We start from the raw sequence: 23456 nt of genomic DNA, 5'->3' as shown, positions 1-23456 counted from the left end.
CGCTGCGAGAGTGGGTAGAATTTGCCCAGCTGCTTTCCATGCAAACCCCCAAGGGACGCAGAGGAGTCAGGCTCGTTGAAAACCAATAATTTATCAAAACGCTGCGTGTATGCGTGGGAGGGTGTCGCGACAGACAGGGCAGCGGTGGGCAGGCACACAGGGAGGGGACGGTGCCTGTGTGGTGCGGGCAGCTTGCCGCGGGCGGGCAGCCGTGCGGGCTGGGAAGCTAGACATTCTTGCCGCGCAGGCGCAGCTCGTGGCGCCGCAGGTGGTTGTATAGCGACTGCACATAGGTGAAGACGCATTTGGGGTCGGGCTTCTTGCCCATGATCATCATGTCCTCCACCTCCACCAGGGGCACGCAGTCCACCAGCATCCTGCGGGGAGGGGGCACGGGGAGGAAGTGGTTATCAGCGCCAGCCCTGCTTTTTGCAGCGACCCTCTACCCAGAGGTCTATTCCAGTGCTGCAGCCTGGGGGTCTTCCATAAACTCGACTCTTGATCTAATGAATGGGGGAAAAGCCTTCCAGAAAGGCAGAAGGCCCAGGCATCCAAGGTTGGAGGCACCCCTGTGGGAGCAGGGCCAGGCATGTGGAGGTGGAAAAGAAGAGCCCTGCTCCATCCCCATCGGACTCTAAGGACCCAGCATAGGGTCAAGGTTTCAGCCCCTGGCCCTGGGCGGTCCTGACTCCAGACCCCGCCCACTTCTCTCCAGAGGGCCGCCTCCTTCTCACCCTCAATGGCACACTCCACCTGGCACAAGCCTCTCCATTGGGCTGCTGTAACCAAAGGGGCCTCAAATCTCTCCCTGCATCCAGTACCCCCTCCAGTGACCCTCTCAGCCAGCTCCCTGGACTAGTACCTCCTGTAGAGCAGCCTGGGAACGCTGGTCTGCCTCAATAGACAACCCTGCTGTGTGAGATGGATGCCAGGGAGGGGTGTGTGTGTGTGTGGGAGACAGTTCTTAAACCCTTATTACCCCCTTGGATAAAGCAGGGGAGGCAGATGAGCATCCTCATCAATACGGACTGGGCCATCTACATCATGTTCAGGAGCAGGACCACTCTTCTGACCATCCCCCAGTGTGCTAGATACACTTTACACACAGGGAAACTGAGTCACAGAGCAGAGGAGTTATTGATTTCAAACTCTACAGCTTGGTAGGTGCAGGGCTGGGCCTGATGGATGTTGGCACCTGCCTGGGGCCCCTCCTTCCATATAGCAAGAACACTCACCCCACTCTGGGGTGAGCTGACTGCAGCTATTAAGCAACTGACAGCCCCAGGGGCTCAAAGCTTGAGTGTGCCTCCCTGACTCCATTTCCCTTTCCCTCCCAGAACAAGACCTCTTCAGCCTTGTTCCCTCCCATCTGCTATGCCCAGCATACAGGAAGCCCTCAGTCAGTGTTGTTATGTGAGTTTCTTTTGGCAGAGAAGGCATGAGGGAAGGAATTGCTCCTGTTCCCAAGACACCCAAGGGCCCAGAACAACCTCCCATCTTGTACCTTCAAGGTCAAACCATGGTAGGGCTAGGGCCTACTCTCAGCTCACCAGGACTCCAAGGAAGAAGCCTTGGATGCAGGAGACCTGTTTCAGTCAAGGTTCCACTCCTGGCCAGCTGTGGAAGCTAGAGAAAACCCTGCCCTGTGATTCAGTTTCCCCATCTTTGTAGAAACAGTATAGTCATTCTTTGCCTCCCTGGAGTCCTTGGAAAGCACTGAGGATGAGTGAGAGGTTCCTGACTCTGCTGCTGATGTGCTATGTGCCCTTAGGGTCGTCTCTGGCACTGGGCTTGTTTCACCAGCTGTGCTATGACAAGGAGGCAGCCTCTCTCAGCAGCTTCTTCCAGCTGTGGCCATCTCCCCAGGGATCCTGGCCTCCCCCAATGTGGAGCTCCCTCCCAACTCCGGTGTCTTCCCTGGAGACCTTATAAAGCCATTGTTTACACCGGGGCTCACGGCTCAGGACTCCAGCTGCCCCAGTGACAGGCCAAACACCAGGCAATTCGAGCAACAGCAGGGCTGAGTCACACTTTCCAACTGGATCAGGGCCGGGCTGGGCCCTTCTCCCTCCAGGCTGGCCTGCTGGGCAGCAGCTCCTAAGTCCATATATGACCTAGAGACAGCACCATGCCCATCCTCCCCTCACCTGCACGGCTTCTCTGAGTATATGTGTGCACGTGTGGGCTGCCCCCACAATGGCTCCAGGTCCCAAGGGGCATCTGAGTGCACTGCCAGCCCTGTCCCTGACTCACATTACTTTGGGTAATCCCCTTTCTCCCTCTGGGGCTTTGTTTTTTCTTCTCTCTACAAATGGTGAGAAAAGTGATGAGGCAAAGAAGAGTTACTAAGTGGGGAGTATGGAGTTCCAGCTTCTGGCCCCAGCTCTGACCCAACACCCCTGGCACACTCTGAGCTCACCCCTGTCCTCCTCTGAGCTCCTGGTCTGCAATGGGCAGTTAGCTCAGGATCTGAATTCTCTACTGTGGCCCTGAGGTGAAATGACCAGACAGGAAGTACAACTGGCTTGAGGATCTAGGATCCCCCACCAGAAACATCTTTCTGCTAAAGTGGCCTCATTCCTGAGTGCCTCAATTTGGAGCATGCACCCCTAAGTCCCCAGTGCACAAACTGGCAGCCTGGGAGGCTTTTCTGACCCTCCTCCCCCTCCCCAATGGATCCATCAAGAAGCCCACCCCTCGACTTAAGCTGCTCTAGCTGTCTAGTCCGTCCTCTCCCTCCCCGTCCCTCATCCAGGCCTCTCCCAAGGATTGTTTTAGAATACTACTGGACTACATACATCCCTTCTCTGTTTGGAAACCTTTTATGACTCCTGTCCTCAGAAGGAAGTTCAGACTTCTGCCTGTGACCCCTTCTTCCCCCTCACACCCAGACTAATTAAACTTCCTTCCCTTTCTGGATATACTATGCCCTCCACTTCCCTCCACCCTACCCCTGTGCATAGGCTGATACCTCTGCAAGACTCTCTCTTCCTCCTTTAGCCTGAACTTGTCATTCAGACGCCAGCTTAGTCTGCACTTTTTTCACAGAGCTGTCCTGGACCTGCTGGCTGGGTCAGGTGCCTCCCCCAGGTTCCCATGGCCTCTGGGGTTTCCTTCATCTCAGCCCTGTCCACCTGGGTCAACAGCACCCATTGAGGACAATGGTTTCGTCTGCTAGGTCCTGAACAACCAGAAGATAGAGCCATGTCTGGCTCGTCTGGCTCTTCTGGCTCTTCTCAGGGTCCCCCTGCTTTCCCAAGCAACCTCCCCAGCTTCTCTCTGCACCCCACTGAGAAGATTCCTGTGTAACGGAGCAGGCGAGCAAGGCAGAGTTCCTCACCGTGGGGCCCCAAGCAGGGGTTAGGACTTTTTGGTTTTTACCAGCCCCTTCTGGACCAGACAGCGGTAGAACTCCTGGATGTACGTGTACACGCACTTCCAGTCAGGCTCTCGAAGCCGCACCATGTCCTCTGTGTCCAGGAGCTGCGGGCAGTCCGCATGGGTCCTGGGGAGGGTGGGGGGCCAGGAAGGGGCAGGGGGCAGGGCCCAAGCGGGGCAGGGGGGGAAGAGGCAGAGAAGAGAGAGGGGAGGAGAACAGAGAGACACACACATACACACACAGAGACATGAGTTCAGTTACGTTCTCAGTGCTGCAGTCTGCCAGCCCCCCCGCATGCCCCCTCCCCATCGTGGACGTGCCGCTCACTACCCGTCACTAATGGTGTGCGATGCAGACAGGGGTGGGGGCCAGATCAGTCACAGGTGCAGAGAACTCTTGGGGCAAGCGGGGGGAACATGGGGTGGGGGCTATGGCGCTGGCGCCAAGGTTGGCGAGGAGGGCTGTGCCCCAGGGAGGGGGGTGAGGGAGGCGTGAGAGGAGGTGGAGGGAAGAGAAAGAGGAAGAAATCTGGGGGGGGGGAGCCAGGAAGAGAAAAGTTGAGAAGGAAAGAGATGGAGGAGGGTGCTGAGGGTGAGGTGAGCAGACGGGGCAACGATTCCAAAGTGGAGGGCTTGCTGATGTCCTATATAAGCCTCTGGCAACACCTATATAGGCTGGGCGGGCACGGTGCCCGGGCCAGGAGCCTCCTTTTGGAATCTCCAGCCGGGATCCCGTGGGAGCAGGAAGCTCTGGTGATAGTCAGAGGAGAGCAGGACAGAGAAAGGGAGGGAGAGAAGGGGCAGAGAGAGGAAGAGGGGATGTGGACAGGGCCACCTGGTGGGCCTTGGCCCGGGCTGGTAGGTGGGCCTCCGGCTCCTTCGTTCCTGCGGGCACCTGGCACACTCAGCAGCAGGTGGGGGAGAAGGATGGGGGCTCTTTGGGGAAGGGGGTCTCAGACGCTGAATGACAGTGCGGCTGGCCAGCTCCAGGGGCCTCAGGGCAGCTGGGCCTAGGCCAGATGTCCAGCCCCAGACACCCAGCTGACACCAACAGGGCTGGGGCCCACACTTACTCGGCAGATGAGAAGGCCACCTCAAAGTTCTGGCGCCGATTCTGTGGGCTGAGCTGCCCATAGTCAAAGGCCTCAGGGAAGAAGTTGTGCACCAGGGCACAGAAGGCCATCCCATCACTCCAACTTGAGGAGAAGTTCTGGATGTCCACATGCTATGGGCAGCGGGAGGACTGGTCAGTTCCTCCATGCCCTCCACCCTCCAGTGTTTTGGCATTTCAGACCTAGGGCAACTGAGCTTGGAGAGGCCCTGTAGCTTGCTCAAGGCTGCATGGTGGGTGAGCAGTGGGAACATGAGCCTCCTCCAACTCAGTTGTTAACTCCCATGTCTGCCTCTTAGGGGGACAGAGTAACCAAGAAGCCCAGTACCACCCAGTTAAAGCTATAGTCATGCCGTCATCACTCCCTGCCTTATGCATACAAATTTACCAAGTGCCTCCAATGGAACAATGAGGAGGGGACTCCAAGATGGGGTCTGGCCCTAAACCGTCCCCATCATCCAAAGGGCCCTCATTAGGCCCTGCCACTTAATCACTTATTCTGGAATCTAGGGCATGTTACATGTCTCTGAGCCTGTTTTATCCCAGAGGAGGAATTCCCATCTTCCCTGCCAGGCACGGTGGCTGTGAAGGGTACAGATGTAACTGGATGGGGGAAGGAGCGGGAGGAGGGTGAGGTCCCTGTTGGGCCAGGGCCAGGCCCTCATAGAGCTCACCTCATAGCCCCGCGTCTTGGCTCGGCACCAGTCCAGCAACATCTGCTTGATGCTGTTGGCGTTGGGGACCCCAAAACTGGTGGAGCGCTGCACAGCTGCGCGGGGTCCGCCAGGGCTGCTGAGGGGGCAATATCGCGACCGGGGTCGCAGGACTACAGCGGGGCTCCTCGGTGAGCCCACCCAGTGCGCACCAGCCCCGCCCCTTTTACCTTTAGGCCCTTCCCACCAGAGCTCCAGCCGCGCCCTTCGGTTTACGGCCCCGCCTACCACAGCTCAGGCCCCGCCCCATGCAGTCATAGGCCTGCCCCGCTCACCCCGCGGCGCCTTCTTTCTCCAGCTTCTCAATCATGGCCTTCCGCGCCTGGGAGGCGGAGGTCTTGGGCAGGCTCTGTGCCTTCATCAGCTCTTTCTTTTCTCAGCTTGACGTTTCTCTAGGGCCGCTAGGCTGCCAGGCCGTGGGCTGGCCTCATCCTCCCGGTCAAAGATACTGAGAGGTGGGAAGGAGACTGTTAGGGCTGAGGAGGGTCGCTCCTGAGCCTTGACCCCCACTTGCCAAGGGAGGGGTCTTGTCACGCTCCAGACTCTACTTTCTCGTGGTATCTCCAACCACCAGCAACTCTTGCCAGCAAGGAAGGTCCCCTCATCACAACCATTTTACAGAGTAGTCGACTGAGGCTCAAATGACAAGAAAATGGGAGCCAAGCTCTTTTCAATAGACCTGGCCCCTGGGGAGTTCTCTGAAGAAGGCTCCTTATATCCTCAGGTTACAGGTGAGTTCAGAGTCTGGGCACTGTCATCAACTAATAATGACAACCAATGTGATAACAGTAATGGTAATGATAACAATAATACTGGATTTTTTTTTCCTTTCTTTCTGTCTTTTTGCCTTTTCTAGGGCCACACCCGCGGCATATGGAGGTTCCCAGGCTAGGGGTTGAATCGGAGTTGTAGCCGCCCGCCTACGCCACAGCCATGGCAATGCGGGATCCCAGCTGCATCTGCGACCTACACCACAGCTCACGGCAATGCCAGATCCTTAACCCACTGAGCAAAGCCAGGGATCGAATCTGCAACCTCATGGTTCCTAGTCAGATTTGTTAACCATTGAGCCACAACGGGAACTCCTAGCCTACGTCTATTGAGCCTTTTCTATGTGTTATTTTAAACTTCACAAGATAATGGAAGGACCCTCACCACTACCACTGAAGGTGAGGAAATGGAACCCTGTGGCCTTAGGTTTCAGGGGGCATGAGCGGCAGCTCAAGAGCTTGAACATGGGTCTCTGACTCAGAGTCCCTGGACACCTCTGGTTCCCAGCCTGAATTGATCCTACCTGCCCCAACATCCTCCATAACATAGGGTATACCCCACCCTCATAAGGCTAAGGTGAAAAAGTGCTCCATGACACTGGGAAGTGGCAGTGCAGTGGTGGGAGGCCTCTCTAAGACCCCGAGCAAACCCTTAACCTCCCGCACAGTGTGGCTGAGGATTAGGTGAGATGCCAAGGCTAGCAGGAGTGGTCTGACTCCCATTCTGCCTCTCCCTGGCTGTGTGCCTATAATTTCCCAGCACCCTCAGTAGAATGGGTGTGCAGTGAGGTCCCTTGGGGCACTGATTCCTCTGTGGTCTGGGAGTGGGTACCTGTGCTCACCTGCCCATCTTCTTGGATGATGAAGAGGAAAAGGTCTTGGTTTGCATCATAGTGCTGCCACCACCATCTGCAAAATAGAGGAAGGGGAGCAGGGTGAGGTCCTGGGCTGGACATGGGTGATAGGGTGGGAAGCTGGCAGAGGGAAGGTGGTAGCCACAGGCAGAGAAGAGAAAGTCATGGCTGGACAGAGAGACCCATGGATGAAAAGTTCGGAGCGAGAGTTCGAGGAAGAGTCTGAGGAGGCGGGCAGGTGGGCAGGCACAGGGAGATGCCAGGCGGCCTTACTCTCCGAGCGCCTCACGAAACTTGACTCCACTGTGGTGTGCGGGCCGTCCGTGTGCCATCATCTGCAGGGGCAGGGGATGAGAGGAAGGGTGTGAGAGGCACAGGGACCAGTGAGGTGCACATGTTCCCACCCTGAGCCCTGCTTGGCCCCTTACTGGAGTGGACGAGCCTCTCGGTCTTGGTGACAGTGCTGACAGCTGAGCCGTCAGCTGTCTGCTGGCTGTGCCGCATGGTAGTCTTGGTGGCTGTGTTGCCACGGTCCTCCCCGGGCCGGGCCCGTGCCTCTTGCAGCCGCCGTTCCCGTTCCTTGTCCCGCTGGTCTGGGCAGAGGATGCCCACACATGCCAAGAAGGGCCACCATCACCCACACAGCACAAATGCAGGGGCACGTGGGATACACAGATGGGGTAGAGGGCAACTTGTTAGCAATACTGAAGGCCCAGGGGACAAGGGCCCTCTCTAGGGGTAGCTGGGGTGAGGGGATATCTGTAACTTGGTAGGGGATAGGGATGAGTGGTGGACTCAGAAACAAGGTGATATGGAACAGCTGAACTCAAAGGGGGAGTATTTGGATCTAAGCGAGTTTCTGTGGGAATGAGTAGCTGAGTCCAGAGGGATTATCTCCATCTAGGGAGCGAGCAGCAGAATCTAGGGAAGGAGAAGCTGAGTGAGGGAAGTAGCTGAGTAGGCCTTCAAATGGGTCTTGGGTTGGGGGAGAAGAGCGGCTAGAAGAAATATCTAGATCTAAGAAGGGAGTAATTTGAGGTTTCCGAGAAGCAATTTGATCCAGAGAAAGGGTAGTTGGGAGAGAAGCTGGCAAAGGGGGTAACAGGCCTAAAGAAGAAGCAGGTGGCTGGGTGACCATCAGTCAGCCCAGGAGGAAGCAGCCAGATCCAGAAAGGGAGTAACGGAGAGTATCTGGAAAAGCAAATGGATCTAGAATCTGAAAGAGAGAACAGCTGGGACCAGGGAGGAAGCAGCTGTGTCCAGGGAAGGGAAGCTGAGAGGAGGCAGAGGCTAAGGTGGTCATCAGTGGACCTCAAGGAGAAAGATACAGCTAGGAGAAGGAGTATCTGGATTCAGGGAAGGAATGCTTGACAGTACTTGGAGAAGCAATCAGATCCAGAGGAGTAGCTGGGGAGAGAGCAGCTGGGTCTAGGAAGGAGAAGAGAAGCTGGTTCTGGGTCTAGGAAGTGGGAGAGAAGCAACTAGGGAAGAGAGCCTCTGAATCGAGGGAAGGAGACATAGGAAGAGCTGAATCTAGAGAAGGAGAAGCTGGGGAGGGCAGTTAACTGAGCTGGAGTGTCCACGAATGGACCCCAGTGAGGGGAGAAGCTGCACCAGGGTGGGGTATGGGCTCTCTACCTCTCTTTCTTTGTCGGAGCTCACGCAGTGCGGCCCGGATGAGCTTCCGCTCCTCAAAGTCTGTAGTCTGATCCAGCTGCAGAAAGAGCCCCTGTCATTGCCCACCTGGTGCCTCCTGGCCCCGGCCCCTTGCAAACCCCCAGTCTACCAGATGTGGCCATACCATCTTGTCCAGGACACCCTCATCTTCTATAGCCATCAGCTCCTCGGCTCTCAGTGGGCTCCTCCTCTCTGGTGCTTTGTCCACTCGTGTCTGCTCGGCGCCATTGGTCTCCTCCACTGCTGCAGAGGGGGGCTCTGCTGGTTCTGGTTCCATCTGCGGGGAGGGCAGAGGGCATGGACTTTAAGAAGGCATGTAGATGAAACCAAGCATGCCCTCAAAGGGCAGGGGACCAGGCCCTGGGGCTTCTGGCACAGCCTCTGAAATACCACTGGTCGGTTAGACTGCCTGAGCAGGAAGGCCAGGATGGCCATGCTGGTGTCAGGCTCAGGGAAGAAGCACTGAGGCACTGAGAGCCTTGTAGGGCTTCGCATGTACCCAGAATTGTCTCTTTAAATTTTTTTTAATATTCAAATACTAGTTTTCTTTTTATATTCATTTATTTTTTGTCTTTTTAGGGCCACCCCTGCGGCATATGGAGGTTCCCAGGCTAGGGGTCGAATCAGAGCTGTAGCCTCTGGCCCATGCCACAGCCACAGCAACGCAAGATCTGAGCCACATCTGTGACCTACACCACAGCTCATGGCAACGCTGGATCCTTAACCCACTGAGTGAGCCCAGGGATTGAACCTGCGTCCTCATGGATCCTAGTTGGGTTCATTAACCACTGAGCCACGACCAGAACTCCCCAGAATTGTCTTAATACAACTTAATACAACTAGCGTGGCAGTAGTGAGCACCCTATGAGCAGTAGGAATTTTACTAAGAGAAAGGAAAAGCAAGGCTCAGGGTAGTTTCGTGATTTGCCTGCAGTCCTATAAGCGTTTTGTGTTTTTGTTTTTTTGGGCTGCACCCGTGGCATATGGAAGTTCCCAGGCTAGGGGCTAAATTGGAGCTGCAGTTGCTAGCCTATACCACAGCCACAGCAACATGGGATCTGAGCCGCATCTACACCACAGCTCAAGGCAGTGCCGGATCCTTTACCCACTGAGCAGAACCAGAGATGGAACCTGTGTCCTCATGGATACTGCTCAGGTTAACCTCTGAGCCACAAAGGGAACTCCCGGTCCTTCTGTAAGTATGATGCAGCCTTGGATCTGAGCTAAAGGTAGCCTAACTCCTGATCCTGACTTCCTTCTGCTGCTTCATTCCCAGCCCCCTCCCAGGCAGCCTGGGCCCTGACCTGCCTGTTCCCAAAAACTGGGTTCTCCTGGGCCAGTGCCCAGGCAGCACATGGCCCCCCTCCCCAACCACAACACACCAAGGGGGCTGGACCAAGGCCCGTAGGCTCCTGACCAGGTGTCTGACTGGGGCTGACCAGAGCCAAGTCCTCTGTGAAGCATGCCTCTGCTCCCCTCCCCCCAGCATGAACCACCCCTAAGTGGCCTGCAGCCCACCCTAGCTCCCCAATCCTCCCAAGGCATCTCCCCAGCCCCTTGCAGACAGCCCCCAGCCCAACTATCACAGCCCCTCCCCTTCTGGCAGGGCCTCTTGGTCTGCTGTAAGAGTAAGGAGAGCCGAGGTGGCAGCTGCTTCAGGGAGGCTCAGCTTGGCTGGGACAGGGGGTGGGGGTGGGGGCTGGGCCCCGGCCAGGGGCTGCCAGGGCAGTTGCCAAGCATGCTTCAGGGCCAGGAGCCTGGCACCATCTCACCTTGGTCTTGGAGCACCAGCGCCCCAAGTCCCTGTACAGATAGGTAAACTGAGGTTCAGAGAAGGTAGTGGCACACCTCAAGTCACTCAGCAGAGGCAGAGCCTGGCTCGAAACCAATCCCCTCCCCGCAGCCCACAGGGACTTACGAGACTGCCGCAGCGGGCAGGGCCGGCAGAGGAGCGGCGGCGGGTGCTGAAGGCAGGTGGGTGGGCCACGGGGGTCCCAGCATCCTCGGCCGCCTGGAAGAGGGCCTCAGGATCGGCAGCGGCCAGAAGCAGCTCGCTGGGTTCCAGCTCAGGCTCAAGGTCAGGCACAAGTGGGACCCCCAGTCGCAGGCTCAGCACCTCCACCTGCCTGCCCAGGGCATCCAGCCGCCGGCTCAGTGCTGCTGTCTCCGCCCGCAGCTCTTCAGCTGCCCGGGCCACTGGCTCCACGGCTGAGGCGGCTGCCTCAGCTGCCTGGGTCACTGCCGCCTGGCCTGCCTCAGCCACTGCCCGAAGTTCCTCCAAAGCCTGGCCCAATCGCTCCTCGAGGGCTGCAGCCAGCTCAGACCCAGGTCCTGGTACCCCCGGCATGGTGGTGGCAGGGGCTCTATGGTCAAGTGACAACGGGGACAGTGGTAGGGACTGTGGCTTCTAGCTGGCAGAGTCAGAGTCTTTGCAGCTGGCCTGAGGGCGAAGGCAAGGGCAGTGGGCCTGCCCCGCCCCTGCTGGCCTCCCAGCCCGCCACCCGCCAGCTGGGGCTGTAGCCCAAATAGAAACCTATTCTAGGCTCCCTCTCGAAGGGGCTGTGGGGGAGGGAGTGGCCCGCTAAGCAGGCGGATCGCCAGGCCTAGCCCTGGCCCTCCAGAGATCACAGACCGGCAGGACAGCCAAGTCTGCACAGGTTCTGAAGGATGGCCGAGGCCAGGCCCCAGGCTCCACAGGTGAGGGAACCCAGGCAGAGAGCAAGGACTGGGCCTATCTGGGCCACCATGTGCATTAACTGTGACCCTGTGTCTGCCAGACTCCAGGGTCTGCATCCTTTGCCCTCATGCTGTGCTGTTTTAGAAAGCTTTGTAGAGATGGGGGCAATGAAGGCACAGAGAGGTGGGACTTTGAGCAATGTGCTGTAACAAGTAAATGTCCTCTGCCTGCCCCTGTGTTATCTTTTTTGGGGGGGGGTGGAGGGGGCACAGTGTGCAATAGCTTGATGCAGGAGCTCAGTTTCCAGATCAGGGATTGAACCCAGGTTGCAGTGGTGAAAGCCCTGAATCCTAACCACCAGACCAGTAGGGAACTCCCTCCTCTGTCTGCCCTGGTGCTCAGATCCAACCATAGACTCTGAACAGTGCATTATAGGCACATGATCTGCTTCCCCTTGCTTCTAGGCATGGAAGCTGAGGCGAGTCGGTGGCATCAGACCCAGGGCTTCCTGTGGCACATCCAATCCACCCCAAGGGCTTCGGCTACCCTCTCCTTACTCCCTTGGCAGAGAGCAGTTAGGTCCTGCTCTGCGAAGGGAAGGGTGCTCTCTTGCTTCCACCCTTTCCCTGTCATCCCTGAGAAGGCCCAAAGCTGGCTCTAGCCACCTCACTTCAGCCAAAGTGCCATTCAGTCCCTGGTGCAGCACACAGGGCATTACCTGGGCAGCAGGGCGGCCTGCTGGGGATGGGGATCCCTTCCCTGGCTGAGCTCAAAGCCAGCTGATCCTGGGCTCCAGAATGAATAATGGAAGGATGTAGCGTATTCAGTTCCTGGGCACCTGCTAGGCTGCCGCCTCACCTGACTGGCACCCCCCTTCCTGTCCCCCCATCAGTGCTTCTGCCTAGCACTCCCTGGAGATGTTGACGCAGATGGTAATCGCTAATCTCCAATCTCCTAAAGGGCCAAGCTGATCTTTGATGAGCAGATGAGCGGCTCTGCGCCTTGGGGCTGAGGGCCAGAATGGGGTAGGAGTAGGGCCACGGGGGCTGCTACAAGAAAAGAGGGACAACCCCTCACCCACCCTCTCTGAGCTTCAGTTTTCCCACCTGCTCATGAGGAATAAACCAACCGATTTTGGAGTGAGGACTGGAGATCAACATGTGGGAAGCTTAAGGCCGGTACAGAGTGAGTTTATGACATGCCTAGTGGCTGACAGGCAAGAGTCTGGTTTGGTTCTGCCACCAGCTGGCTGTGGATTGTGGACAGCCACCTCTCTCTGGGCCTCAGTCTCCCTGTGTGTGCAGCGGGGAAGGGCAGAGCAGAGGAGACCTGCTGGCCCTAAACCCTGAAGGGGTCTATGGGAGCTTGATGTTGGTAAGGCTGGGGCGGGGGTGAGGAAGGGCTCCCCTCACTTTTTTTTCCTTTTGTCTTTTTAGGGCCATATCTACAGCATATGGAGGTTCCCAGACTAGGGGTCATATCAGAGCAGTAGCCACTGGCCTATGCCACAGCCACAGCAACTTGGGACCCAAGCCGCATCTGAGACCTACATCACAGCTCACAGCAGTGCCAGTTCCTTAACCCACTGAGCGAGGCCAGGGATTGAACCCGAGTCCTCACGGATCCTAGTCGAGTTCGTTAACCACTGAGCCACGACAGGAACTCCAAGAAAGGGCTCACCTTAAGGCTGCAGCCTCCTTGGCTACCGGGGGAGGCATGGCTGAAGCTGGTGACGTGAGTGACAGTGCCCAGCCGGGCCACAGTCCCGGGGCTGCTGATATGGGTGATGGTGCTCTTGCCCCCACTGCTGGTGCTAAGGAGGGTGGGGGGCGCCCGCAGCCCCAGCGTCAGTTCTGGAGGGGGAAAAGGACTACTGTCAGATTCAGGGGGTGAGGGCAATGCCAGTCCAGGCTGATAGTGCCCCTCAATCCTAGCATACCCTCTAGAGACACCCTGAGCCTTGGCCACAGCACCTGTCCTATGCGCAGAGCCGGGCGGCTACAGGTGCTCATCTCCAGCAGCGGGGAGGCAGTGGGGAGGCCTACCTGCCCTCTGGTTGCCTGTGGGCAGAAGCACCCGGCCTGTGGAGGCCTGGCCCCGGCCATCCTTGATCTCGATGGTGAACGTGGTCTTCATACTGGCCCCTGGCTCTGCAGTGCCCACGGCTACGGGCAGTGGGGCACTGGGTTCCTCTGAGCGGGCCACGGGCCCCCCTGCTCTGTTTTCAAGGGGCCTGGCAGCCAAGCCCCGCCCTCCGGGGCCGTCCTCTCGGGGGCAGCTCTGAAGCTGGGAGGCTGTTCCTTGCTGCTCCTTGTTGAACCGGGAGGAGGTGTCACTGGGGCCCCGGGAGGAGGGGCCACTGGAGGAGAAGGAGGCAGGGGTGGCTCTGGTGTGGGAGGGGCCTGGGAGCCTTGCAGGGGTTGAGGGACCGAGGGTTCCCCGGGGTGGGCCTTCCTGGAGCCCAGCAGCCATAGGAGAATCAGATGTGAACTTGCGCACGCGGTCTCGAACGGAGCCAGTACGCTGGAACGGGGAAGGTCCACCGGCAAGGGGGGTGGGCTCTAGAAGGGACAGGAAGGCTGTCAGTGCTTGGATGGGACAGGGACTGCCCAGAGTCTGGGGCTGTGAGAACAGGCAATACCTCGGTTCTGGACTGGCTGGCGGGGGCTTAGCACGGATAGGGAACGTTGGCAAGGGCGGGGTCCAGCCGGGTCTGGCAACATGGGAAGAAGGCGGAGGCCATGTGGGGGCAGAGAAAGGAGAGTGGATGGTGGGGTCCACCTCTCATGGTCGTCTCTTCCACACGTCTTCAGCCTCCCAGCCCCTTCCTGCCCCTCCACCTCCCCAGCCTCCCCAGCCCATCCTGCACCTCCCACAGCTCCCCACCTCCCCAGTCAGCTGCCTCTCTTTCACAGGCCCCTCCTTCCCCTCCTACACTGACCCCACAATGACACTCCTGGGGGCTGGGGCTAGGACTGGGCTGGAGGAAGGGTGCCCAGATCCTTCCTACCGATAGGGATGGGGGACACCCCCTGGCCAGCACTGCCCACGGCTCCACCAGGGAGATGGGTGCACTCCCTTATTGGGGAAAAGAATGTGCCTGAGGCCTGTTGCCTTTCAAGGCTGTGGGGAGGCCTCTGGCCATGGGTGGGGGAGTGGGCCAGGCCGGGGGCGGGGACACCTCAGGGGCAATGGGAGGAGTGTCAGAGAACTGCCTGGACCTGAGGGGACTGGAGCTGTGTGGGCACAAGAACCCATTTTCCAGGCAGGGAAGGGGAGGCCTGGGAGGCAGATGCCATAGCCATCTCTGCTGGAACCCTCACCTGCTCGCTTCGTGTCGGAGAGACCTTTGGTGGGGCCTTGGGCAGCAGTGGGCTCTGTGGGGCAATGCAGGAGCTGCAGGGGAACAGGGCATGGGCAGGGCCTGACTCCCAGACTGAGGAGCTCGTCTGCCTGGCATCCCTGACCCTCATCCAGACTCACCTTGTTGACCACCTGCCTGTCACTGTTGAGGGTGGCTGGAGGCTCCTGGGGTTCAGGGCTGGGAGCCCTGGGTGGACTGGGAGGTGGCTCAGGGCTGCCCAGAGCCTCGGCAGCAGGGCCCTGGGCCTTGGCAGACTCCAGTGGAGGCTCAGGAGAGGTAGTGCTGGGCGAACTTTCAGGTGAGGCAGGTGAGCTGGGTGTGCTCCCAAGTGGGGCCCGCAGCAGGAGTGTCACTGTGGTCACATCCCGGCTGGTGCCATTTGGGGCTGGGGTTGGCTCTGGGACCTCTGCCTGGTGCTCTTGTTCCTGTGGCTTCAGCACCTGTGGGAAACCCACAGGATGAATCCAAGGCTCCGCAGGCACTCAGGGCAGGGCATGCAAAGCAGAGAGGCTGGGGATGGTTTCCTGCAGGCACACCTGCACAAGCATGGTCACTGGCACACCATGGGCAGTCTTGGATCCTCACTTCCCAACCTCTTAGTACTGCCTGCCCAAGGGCAGTTCAGAGAGCACCAGATCCTAATGCCAGGGGATTGGGACAGCAGGAGATCTGCTGGGGACTCCTAAACTTAATAGATTCCTGGATTGGGAGCTCCTTACCTCTGGCTCAGCCTGGTTAATCAAGGGGGTAGGGGGTAGTCCTGCCAGGACCAGGGAACCAGCGGCCTCTGCTGGCCGCATAGGGAACCTGCACAGCCTGCCCTCACATCCACACTCCCTGGAGAACAGAGTTGACTCTGAGCATCTGGGGATTGACAAGTTCCTGAAAAGTCAAGGTAAGGATGGGGGCTCTCTGGTTGGGGGTGGGGAGGGAACGGCCTCAGGAGGATTTAAGCTGAGCAGGTACCAGGGTCTGATTTGCATTTCAGGGAGATCCCTCTGTCTGCTGAGTAGAGGCTGGATGGCCAGCATGGATGTGGAAGGTAGGCATGGAGGTGGGGAGGCAAGCAGGGAGACAGGAACCTGGGAGCAGTGTAGACAAGCTGGCTTTGATGGGGAGGCCTTGGTAGAGAAAAACTGCAGTAGGAGCACGTGACCAGAGGTTGCCTGGGAGAGTGAGCAGAGATCTGAGATAGTTCCATCAAACACAAATCAGGGGACCCTCAGTTAAGTACTGGTCTAGCAAAGACACACAGGCACTCAGTGCTGCTGGCATCCATGGGCAGAGGACCTTGCCCACACCCCTTACCTCACACCGTTCCAGCCTGTGTGATGCCCGCCCCTTGCTGTCCTCCCTTGAGCCACTGTTGGGACGCCCGCTGCACAGCCTTCCAGCCAAGGTGGCAGCTGGAAGGGAAGAGAAAAGCGTCAAGTGAGTGACCGGGGCGGGGGTTGGGGGAGCTGCATAGGGAGGGTGGTGCTGCAGGTGGCATGCATCTGGGCAGGGGCGGGGCCAGGACAGGGCATGTACCTTCAATCTCCTGGGCCCGGATGCGGCGGATGGCAGCTCGGATCAGCTTGCGTTCCTCATACTCAGGGGCACCTCGTAGCTGTGGGTGAAGAGTGGGCCACAGGGATTGGGCTGTGGTGTCCAGGTCTTTACCTACCCTGCCCCCATCCCCTGCCCGGGTGCAGGCCTCACCAGAGCGGTCAGCTCCTCCACATCACTCATGGACTCCAGCCGTCCTGCCAGCCGTGCCAGAGCAGCCCGCTGCTCAGCCTCCCGCTGCTGAGAGCTGCAGGGACATCATGACCGTAACTGCCACTGCCAGGGCCAGGTCATGGAGGATGTGGGCTGAGGGCGGAGGCCAGCACAGGGTACCCGGAACTTGGCAGAGGGCATGTCGCTGTGCACACCCTCTGGCTACACACTGGCACATGCACGCCCAAGGGCCTGAGCGCTAATACCACAAACTCAGACATGCTGTCCACATGGGTGTGGCCAGGACATTATGATTGGCACCTGGTTCATGCCTGTAAACGCCCCTGTGTACTACAAATGTGTGCCTGTACTGCCATTTGCTCACCCAGATGGGCAGCAGACACCTGGCTTTGCCTGCACAACAGGAGCTGAGCTTTGGCATGTGCTGCCCCACCAGCATGTCCAACCTCACCCCCACCCCACCACTCACTGCAGCCAGTTCTCCTTGTTGTCCTGCCGCTCAGCGCGGAAGCGCTTGGATGCCAGGGCTTCCTCCTCGCGCTCCAACTCCTGCCGCTGCAACTCCCGAATGGCCGAACGGATGCGTCGCCGCTCTGCCAGATCCGCTGTGACCTCCAACTACGGGGCAGGCAGGGGCGAGGGGCAGGTCATTTTGGCTGCTGGGGCGGAGGGCTGGCACCAACTGCCCACAGCTCGGCCTGGGCACAATGAGTGTTCTGTCTCCACTCCCTCTGTCCCAAGCCCATCGCGTGCCTGCCCGCCCACCCAAACTTGGTCTCGGGGTAGGGAGACCCAGACCACACAGCCAGGGCTTCTGGACACATCACCATGCACTATGGTTCACAGAGTGGGCAGCCAGCCATCATCCACCTGTGGCAGGTGCCAAGCCAGGCACTCCTTCCTGTGATTCGAGTCCTGAGTCTCAGAGCTCTTCATCAAACCCCTGAGAGTCTGGGAGTCATAGCAGGAGGAGAGGCCATTCTATGGGCCCCTAACAGTGTCCCTGGGGAGGGAAGGGTGATTCGGGCCACTGGAGTCCAGCTGAACAAAGGAGACTCCCATGGTCCCAAAGTACCACAGTCTTGCTTGTGGGTGGCAGCCTCATCCACACTGGACAGACTGAGGCAAGAGTAGGCTCTCAGGAGTCAGTGTTCCCTGTCTGGCTGGGGGCTATTGTTTTCCCTGCCCTGGTCCAGCCTTAGTCACCACTGAAGGGGCAAAGAGGCTAGGGCCCAAAGTGGGAGGGCCAACCCCCCAGACAGATAAAGCAGCTCCATTGAGGTCCACCTGGCCCTAGAGAGGGTGTCCATGGGGGACAGGTGTTTTCCCAACTGGAAATTGGGGATGGTTGGTCTAAGCAGGTTCAGGAAAGGGCAACCTTCTCTGGGCAGTCAGCCAATCCTGGTGCCCCCCTCACACCTTCCCCACCACCTGCTACGGAAACTGGCTCAGGGGAGAGAGGTCTGGCCCAAGGCCCCCAGGAAGATAATAGCAGAGATAAGCCTCCAGTGTGGGTCTGGGCCAGATGGAAGCAAGTATAGGCACGGTGGTTTCTCTGTCTCCACCCCCAAATTGTGCAGGGGTAGGCCCAGGAGCCTTCCACTCCCTTCCTTTTTAGCCTCCTCCCCCATCATTCCTTCCTGCTCCATGGGGGAGCCAGGTGGGAGGGAGAAGGTTTCTGCATGGAGTGTGGGCTGGCTTAGCTTAGCTATGAGCTCACTTGTCCCCATCTGAAGAGAGTAGGGACAAATGACAGAACACTCCAGGGTACCTTCAGTCTCCACATTCCTGAGGAGCTAGGGGAGGGTCCCATGAGGCTCAAGCCAGGACCCACAGCTGGCTCCAGCCCCAATCCAGTTCTGGCTGGGTGGTCAGATCATATCCTTATCACCTCTGGTTGTGGTTTTCTCAGTTGCCAGATGGGACAATGGCTCCCACCTCAGAGCAGTGGGTGGGGATGGGGGCAGTGACTTAAGGTCCCCCCTGCTTGGTTTCAGCTAGCAGGGAGGGGAGAGAGAGAAATGAAGGTAAGTGAGGACAAGATACCAAGAGGCATTTGAAACATTTACTGAGAACTTGTGTGCCAGATCCTGCGCTGAGCCGCCCAACTTGTCCAAACCTCACGGAAGCCCCAGGCACTTTATTTCTCTCATTTGACAGAGGAGGAAACTGAGACTCAAGGATTTGCTTAGGGTCAAATGATCTGAGCCAGGATTCGAACACAGAGCTCTGTGACTCTGCAGCCTAGAGGACCCTGGTACTATATCAAGGACCCCTCTAGCCTGGACTAGAGATGCCCTGGGGCTGAAGAGGGCCTATAATAGCAGAGGGGGCAAAATGAGACTCACTTTCTCACCCTCAGTCCTGGCCTTGCTGCAGGCCCAGAGCCCTCTGCAGTACACTTGGAGACTGGGGACCTGAGGGAACAGCTGGTCTAGCCCCTCCTAAACAGAGGGTAAAGAAGTTCAGAGATGCAATAACGAGCCCTTTGTCTCCTGGGTTTCCCTTCTTAACCCTCTGGGCTCTATAGAGACGGGGTTCTTGTCCTTGAAGAAGCCTGATGTGGGAACTTGGTTACTTCTGTGACCACTGGGATCCTCAGTGTCCCCATCTGGAAAATTGGAGCCTTTGTCTGATCCCCCCACGTGGGTGTGGCAGGGCTGGGGAATGGACACCCTCATTCCACTGGTCACCCTCCAGCATTACCCTTCCCTTTAGGCCTAGAGACAAAGGTCCACCCACAGTGTTCCTGCTGTGTGTCCTGTGTTCTCCGCCCTCTCAGGCCCCAACGTCCTGAGTGGAGGGGGCTGTGGGAGGGAGGGAAGGAAGTACAAAGCGCCATTGTCCACCGGGGGAAAGGGAAGGGGATGGGGCGGTTTCCGAAACTGCCCAGTGAAATTCTCCTGGGAGGAAAGCGGGCGCTTCCTCCTCCCGGGGGGCCGGGTCTCTGAGTACTTTGTACCCGCCCTGCTGGGGTCTGACAGGCCCTGGTGGCGTCTCCTTGAGCCTCGCTCTCCCCACCGGCACCATGGAGGAGACTTTCCAGTCATTTGCTCAGTCCCACCTCCTCCAGTTAACCCGAGGGGAACCAGCGGGCAGTGGAGCGAGGCCTCGCCAGGGGGCGCTGAAGGCCCGCGGGCCCCACAACCGCCGGCCCCTCCCCACCCCATACACTCAGGGCACCGCCCACGCCTCTCCCAATCAGCCCAGCACTAAGGCGCCCAGCTTGGAGCTGGCCAGACAGGAAGTCCCCCGATACCGCCTGCTTTAACATCCCCGGCTACAGAGAGGAAACCCAGGTTCACAGACAAGCAGCTTCCGCAGGTCACCCAGCTAGTGAGTGTCAGAGTTCCATCTCAAAGCCGGGACGAAGGCGGAGGGCGTCCGGATATGTGCTGGAGGGGCACGTGGCATTTCGTGTCCCCAGGTACCCCCATCCCGCGCAGTCCCCTCCCAGTTCTCAGGAATGTGCAGCACCCAAGGCTGGGAACCCGTCCTGGGGTCTCCAAATCAGTCAGACGCTGGGACGAGGGTTAACTTGCCCTTATAAGGCTCGGCCCTGCGGGGAGGAGCCCAGCTCGGGACTCCCCCGTTCCTGCCACGAGGCCAGCGCGCGGGGCGGGACTCTCAGCAGTTCTGGGGCGCAGTAATGGCGGGCGCCTGGCGGTGGAGGACCCGAATGGAATGGAAGAGACCTCGAGGGGCTTCGGGGTCCCGAGACGAGGTGCGAGGTCTCTCTAGTCCTTGCCCAGGCAGGGGGCCGGACGTGGGTGGACTACAGCCAAGGCCTCCGCGTCTCTGAAACCCTTTTCTAGCGCTCAAACTCGCATGGGGTGGGGGGTGGCGGCTCGAGAACCCTGAGACTCAGAGTAGACCTCTAGGGAAGGGCATGCGCGGAGACTTGGCTTTCTCTCTGCTACCCACATTAGGATTCTAACTTCGTAATGGGAGATTGAGCCCATGTGGTGGGAACCTTTGGAAACCCAACTCATCTCCTTCAGGCTGCACACAGCCGCCTCTGGCAGTGGCAGACACCTGGAGTCTACGGTGCTGTCCGAAGACCCAGAGACCGAGTGTCCTGGGTAGACGATGCCAGTGTCTGGGAGCTGTACAGTGGCTGGGCTGAGCTGGCTGGCTCTGGCTCCTGCCTCCAGAGGAGTGGTATGGGGGTGGGGTGTGTCATTTGCTTTCTCCGAGGGAAGGTAAATCTTTAATTTTCCCCCTGGACAAGGGTCAGGGGCTGGGGGGGTGGGGCTCTGGTCCCTCCTCCAGTTCAGGTGTTTCCTTCCTTGGCTGGTGGGAACATGCCTGCCCTGCTATGCTGCCGCACAGCCACTCTGCATGGGGCCGGGAGTAGGGGTGGGGGGAGTGGGGGTGTCAAGAAGAAGCTGGGGAAAGGGGATAGAGTGGGCCCATCCTTATTCGACCCCAAGATCTGGGTCCATACGTCATTTCATCCCCATGCCGAATATAGGACCTAGATATATTCACACATTCTCCCACCTCCCATGTTACAGGTAAAGAAACTCAGGCTCTGAGTAGGAAAGTGACAGATTAGAAGTCACAGAGTTCATAAGGGCCCCCCAAACCAGTCTCTGTGGGATCTTCTGGCCCTGACTTATCCAGTCTCTTGGTCCCCCGTGACCCCATTTGTTTGGATCCTGGCACACCCTTTTCCTAGCTGGGTGCCCCAGATGATTTCACCTCTCTGAGCCACAGTGTCCTCCTGACTCTTGGAGCTGCTGTGACCATTCTGTGAGATGGTGTGCTTAGTGCCCAGCCAGCTCCCTACTGTGCCCTGGCTTATTAATCATTGCTGCTACTGTTATCAGTGGGTCAGCCTCCAGGGGTGGGTACTGCCCAGACTATTGCATGGGAGAAGCAAATCCAGCCTCCTCACACCTGTAACTGCACATGGGTGAGTCCTCACCAGTTACTATTTAAACAGGTGGTGGCAGTGGGGGGCTGGGAGGGACAAGGCCTCAGCACCTGGCATGGACAGGCACATGCCATCAGGGCCCCTGCATCAGCCATGCGGAACATGTTCCCCTGAGCCCTCCTCCTGCCCCTTCCCCCATCACCTCCTCCTGTCAGCTGAGAGGTATCCTGGACAGGCCCTGTCTCTCTGGCCTGGCTTGCCTGTCCTCATATAGGGATGATGGGACGACTTACCAGCTTCCGCAGGGCTCCCTCATCCAGCCCAGCTAAGGTTTCGTCCGCCATCTTGGTGGCCCCTAGCTCCGTCCGTCCTCTCCTGGTGAGTTCCCCAGTGCTTGTGGCACCTGACACCAGCTCAGGGAATTCTGCAGGGGACAGACATGAATCAGGCCTGCTGGGGCCTCTAGAAACTACAGGGACTTGGGCTCTGTGCCTCAGTTTCTCCCTCTAACCCCTGATCATCCATTAGTGTCCAATCCTTGTTATCTGTGATGTGGCGCCTGGTGGGTGGTGCCCTCTGCCCTAAGGTAATGTGCTGAAAACTCAACATACCAAGAGTAAGGATCTCTGGTTCCGGCCCAGCCAACTCCACTGCTAGCCTGCTGTGTGGCCTTAAGCTTGGCCCTTGCCATGTCTAAACATCAAAGAGGGAGGGTAGGGACCTGGATTGTGAAGCCAGGGCCCAACAAGGACTACCCAAGCTGTCCTTATCACCAGGGGGGTGCCTGCCAGTCTCCACAGCTTCCTACCCCAGCCACCCATCCCCAGGGCCTGCTCAGCCTCTACTCACCTCAAAAGCTCTGCCTCTGGCTATAGGCTAAGCCTTTCTGAGCCCTTGCAGCCTTTGCCACTCTCATTCCCTCTGGTAACTTAAGCCATTGGTGGTAACACTCAGTCTTCCAATTCTTGAGGACGGCCCTCTGTGCACATCCCCTTCCACTCCTCCCCTTCCTGCCCTCCTCCTGATGCCAACTGCCCTGACCTCATGAAGCCAGGTGTCCAGGAACCTAGCTCCTGCCAGTTCACACACTTAGGATTCAGTTCCCCGGCTGGAAGAGCCTTCAGAAACTGATCCGTCCAGCTCCTGGATGAGGCAAACAGGACTGGAGAGGGCCAGAGAATTGTCATGGGGGAAGGAGGATCCCAAAAACCCAGAGGAGAGGGAATGGATTTAATCTTGGTCACCTCTAGCTTCTGAAGTCCTCTTCCAAAGTACCTTCAGGGGCTCCGGACACTCCCTTTTGCCCTACCACTGCCTATCAAAACGGCCCCCTAAATCCTGGCCCACCCTCCCACTGCAGCACTTTCCTTCCTCCCGCAGCGCTAATGTCTTTCTGGAATTTGAGAGCTCATAGCCTGACACACATGGTAGGTGCTCAGTTAATGTATGGTGACTGAAATGGCCCCAGGATTGCCCCTGTTCCTGTTGATTCATCCCTCAGTCATCTCTTCCCCCTCCCCAGAACAGTCACAGTCACTGGTCGAGTCACTTCATCCGGTGAACGGGTTTGGGGGGTCCTGGTACACACAGTTGGGGTTCATCAGACCCTACCTGTTCAAGTCACTGCTTGCTTTTCCCATCCCTGTGGGCTAGGACAGGTGGCAGCCTCCCTCTGCTGGGGTCCTTAACTCTTCTCTACCTACTCTGGTGTAAACTCCCAAGAGCGTCACTCTGCAATCACCTGGCTTAGGTTCTGTGGACACTTTGAGTTCCCTTAAGTCTTCTGAGGGGCAGGGGTCCCTAATGCATAATCTAGGACTCCCAAGGAAGTCCCTTCCTCGCCAGGGATTCCTGTCGCTGTTCCTTTCCAGTTCCAGGGCTCCCTGTCCCAGTATGGGGTTCCCGAAGATTGTGAGGAGACTTGGGGGAATGTGGGCGCTTCCCCAGGGTTTCTGGCCCCAAGACTTGCACCCCTCGGGGTCGTGGAGCCTTCTGGTGGCCCATGGACGTCCTTCCCCGCGGTCTCAGAACCTTATTCCATGGCTTAGAGACCCCGTGTGTAAGCGGGGTCTCCCAGGTCTGGGAGTCCCAGAACCCCGGGAATCCACATATCCAGGTTCCACCCCCGGACCTGGCGGGGGTCTTGGTCCTGCCCGAAGGTCCGTACACTCACCTCTCAGCCCGGCCCGCCCGTCCGGCGCGGGCTCAGGTTAGGTCTTTTGGTATCCAACAGATGGACTAGGAGCGGTCAGGCGGAAGGCGCCGCGACCGGGATCCCAGACCCGCTCAGCAACCGTCCCTGGGATTCTGC

General features: G+C 58.3%; 1 protein-coding gene across 1 annotated transcript; it reads right to left on the bottom strand.

The window, feature by feature from the left end:
* Positions 73-23456, bottom strand: SMTN (smoothelin). Its single transcript, NM_001244360.1, is given in 23 exon segments — positions 73-377; positions 3341-3505; positions 4452-4603; positions 5164-5281; positions 5478-5575; positions 5578-5650; positions 6815-6881; positions 7100-7136; positions 7139-7161; positions 7255-7419; positions 8465-8540; positions 8628-8780; positions 12861-13033; positions 13226-13741; positions 13822-13893; positions 14504-14576; positions 14664-14984; positions 15853-15950; positions 16075-16153; positions 16246-16339; positions 16736-16884; positions 21439-21569; positions 23319-23456. Coding segments are annotated over 21 exon segments (2733 nt in total). The 5' UTR covers positions 21490-21569; positions 23319-23456; the 3' UTR covers positions 73-377; positions 3341-3360.

Source organism: Sus scrofa, chromosome 14 (assembly GCF_000003025.6).
Source record: "Sus scrofa isolate TJ Tabasco breed Duroc chromosome 14, Sscrofa11.1, whole genome shotgun sequence".
Taxonomy (NCBI): domain Eukaryota; kingdom Metazoa; phylum Chordata; class Mammalia; order Artiodactyla; family Suidae; genus Sus; species Sus scrofa.
Note: the sequence above shows the minus strand (reverse complement) of the source record. Positions and strands in the feature narration are given on the sequence as shown.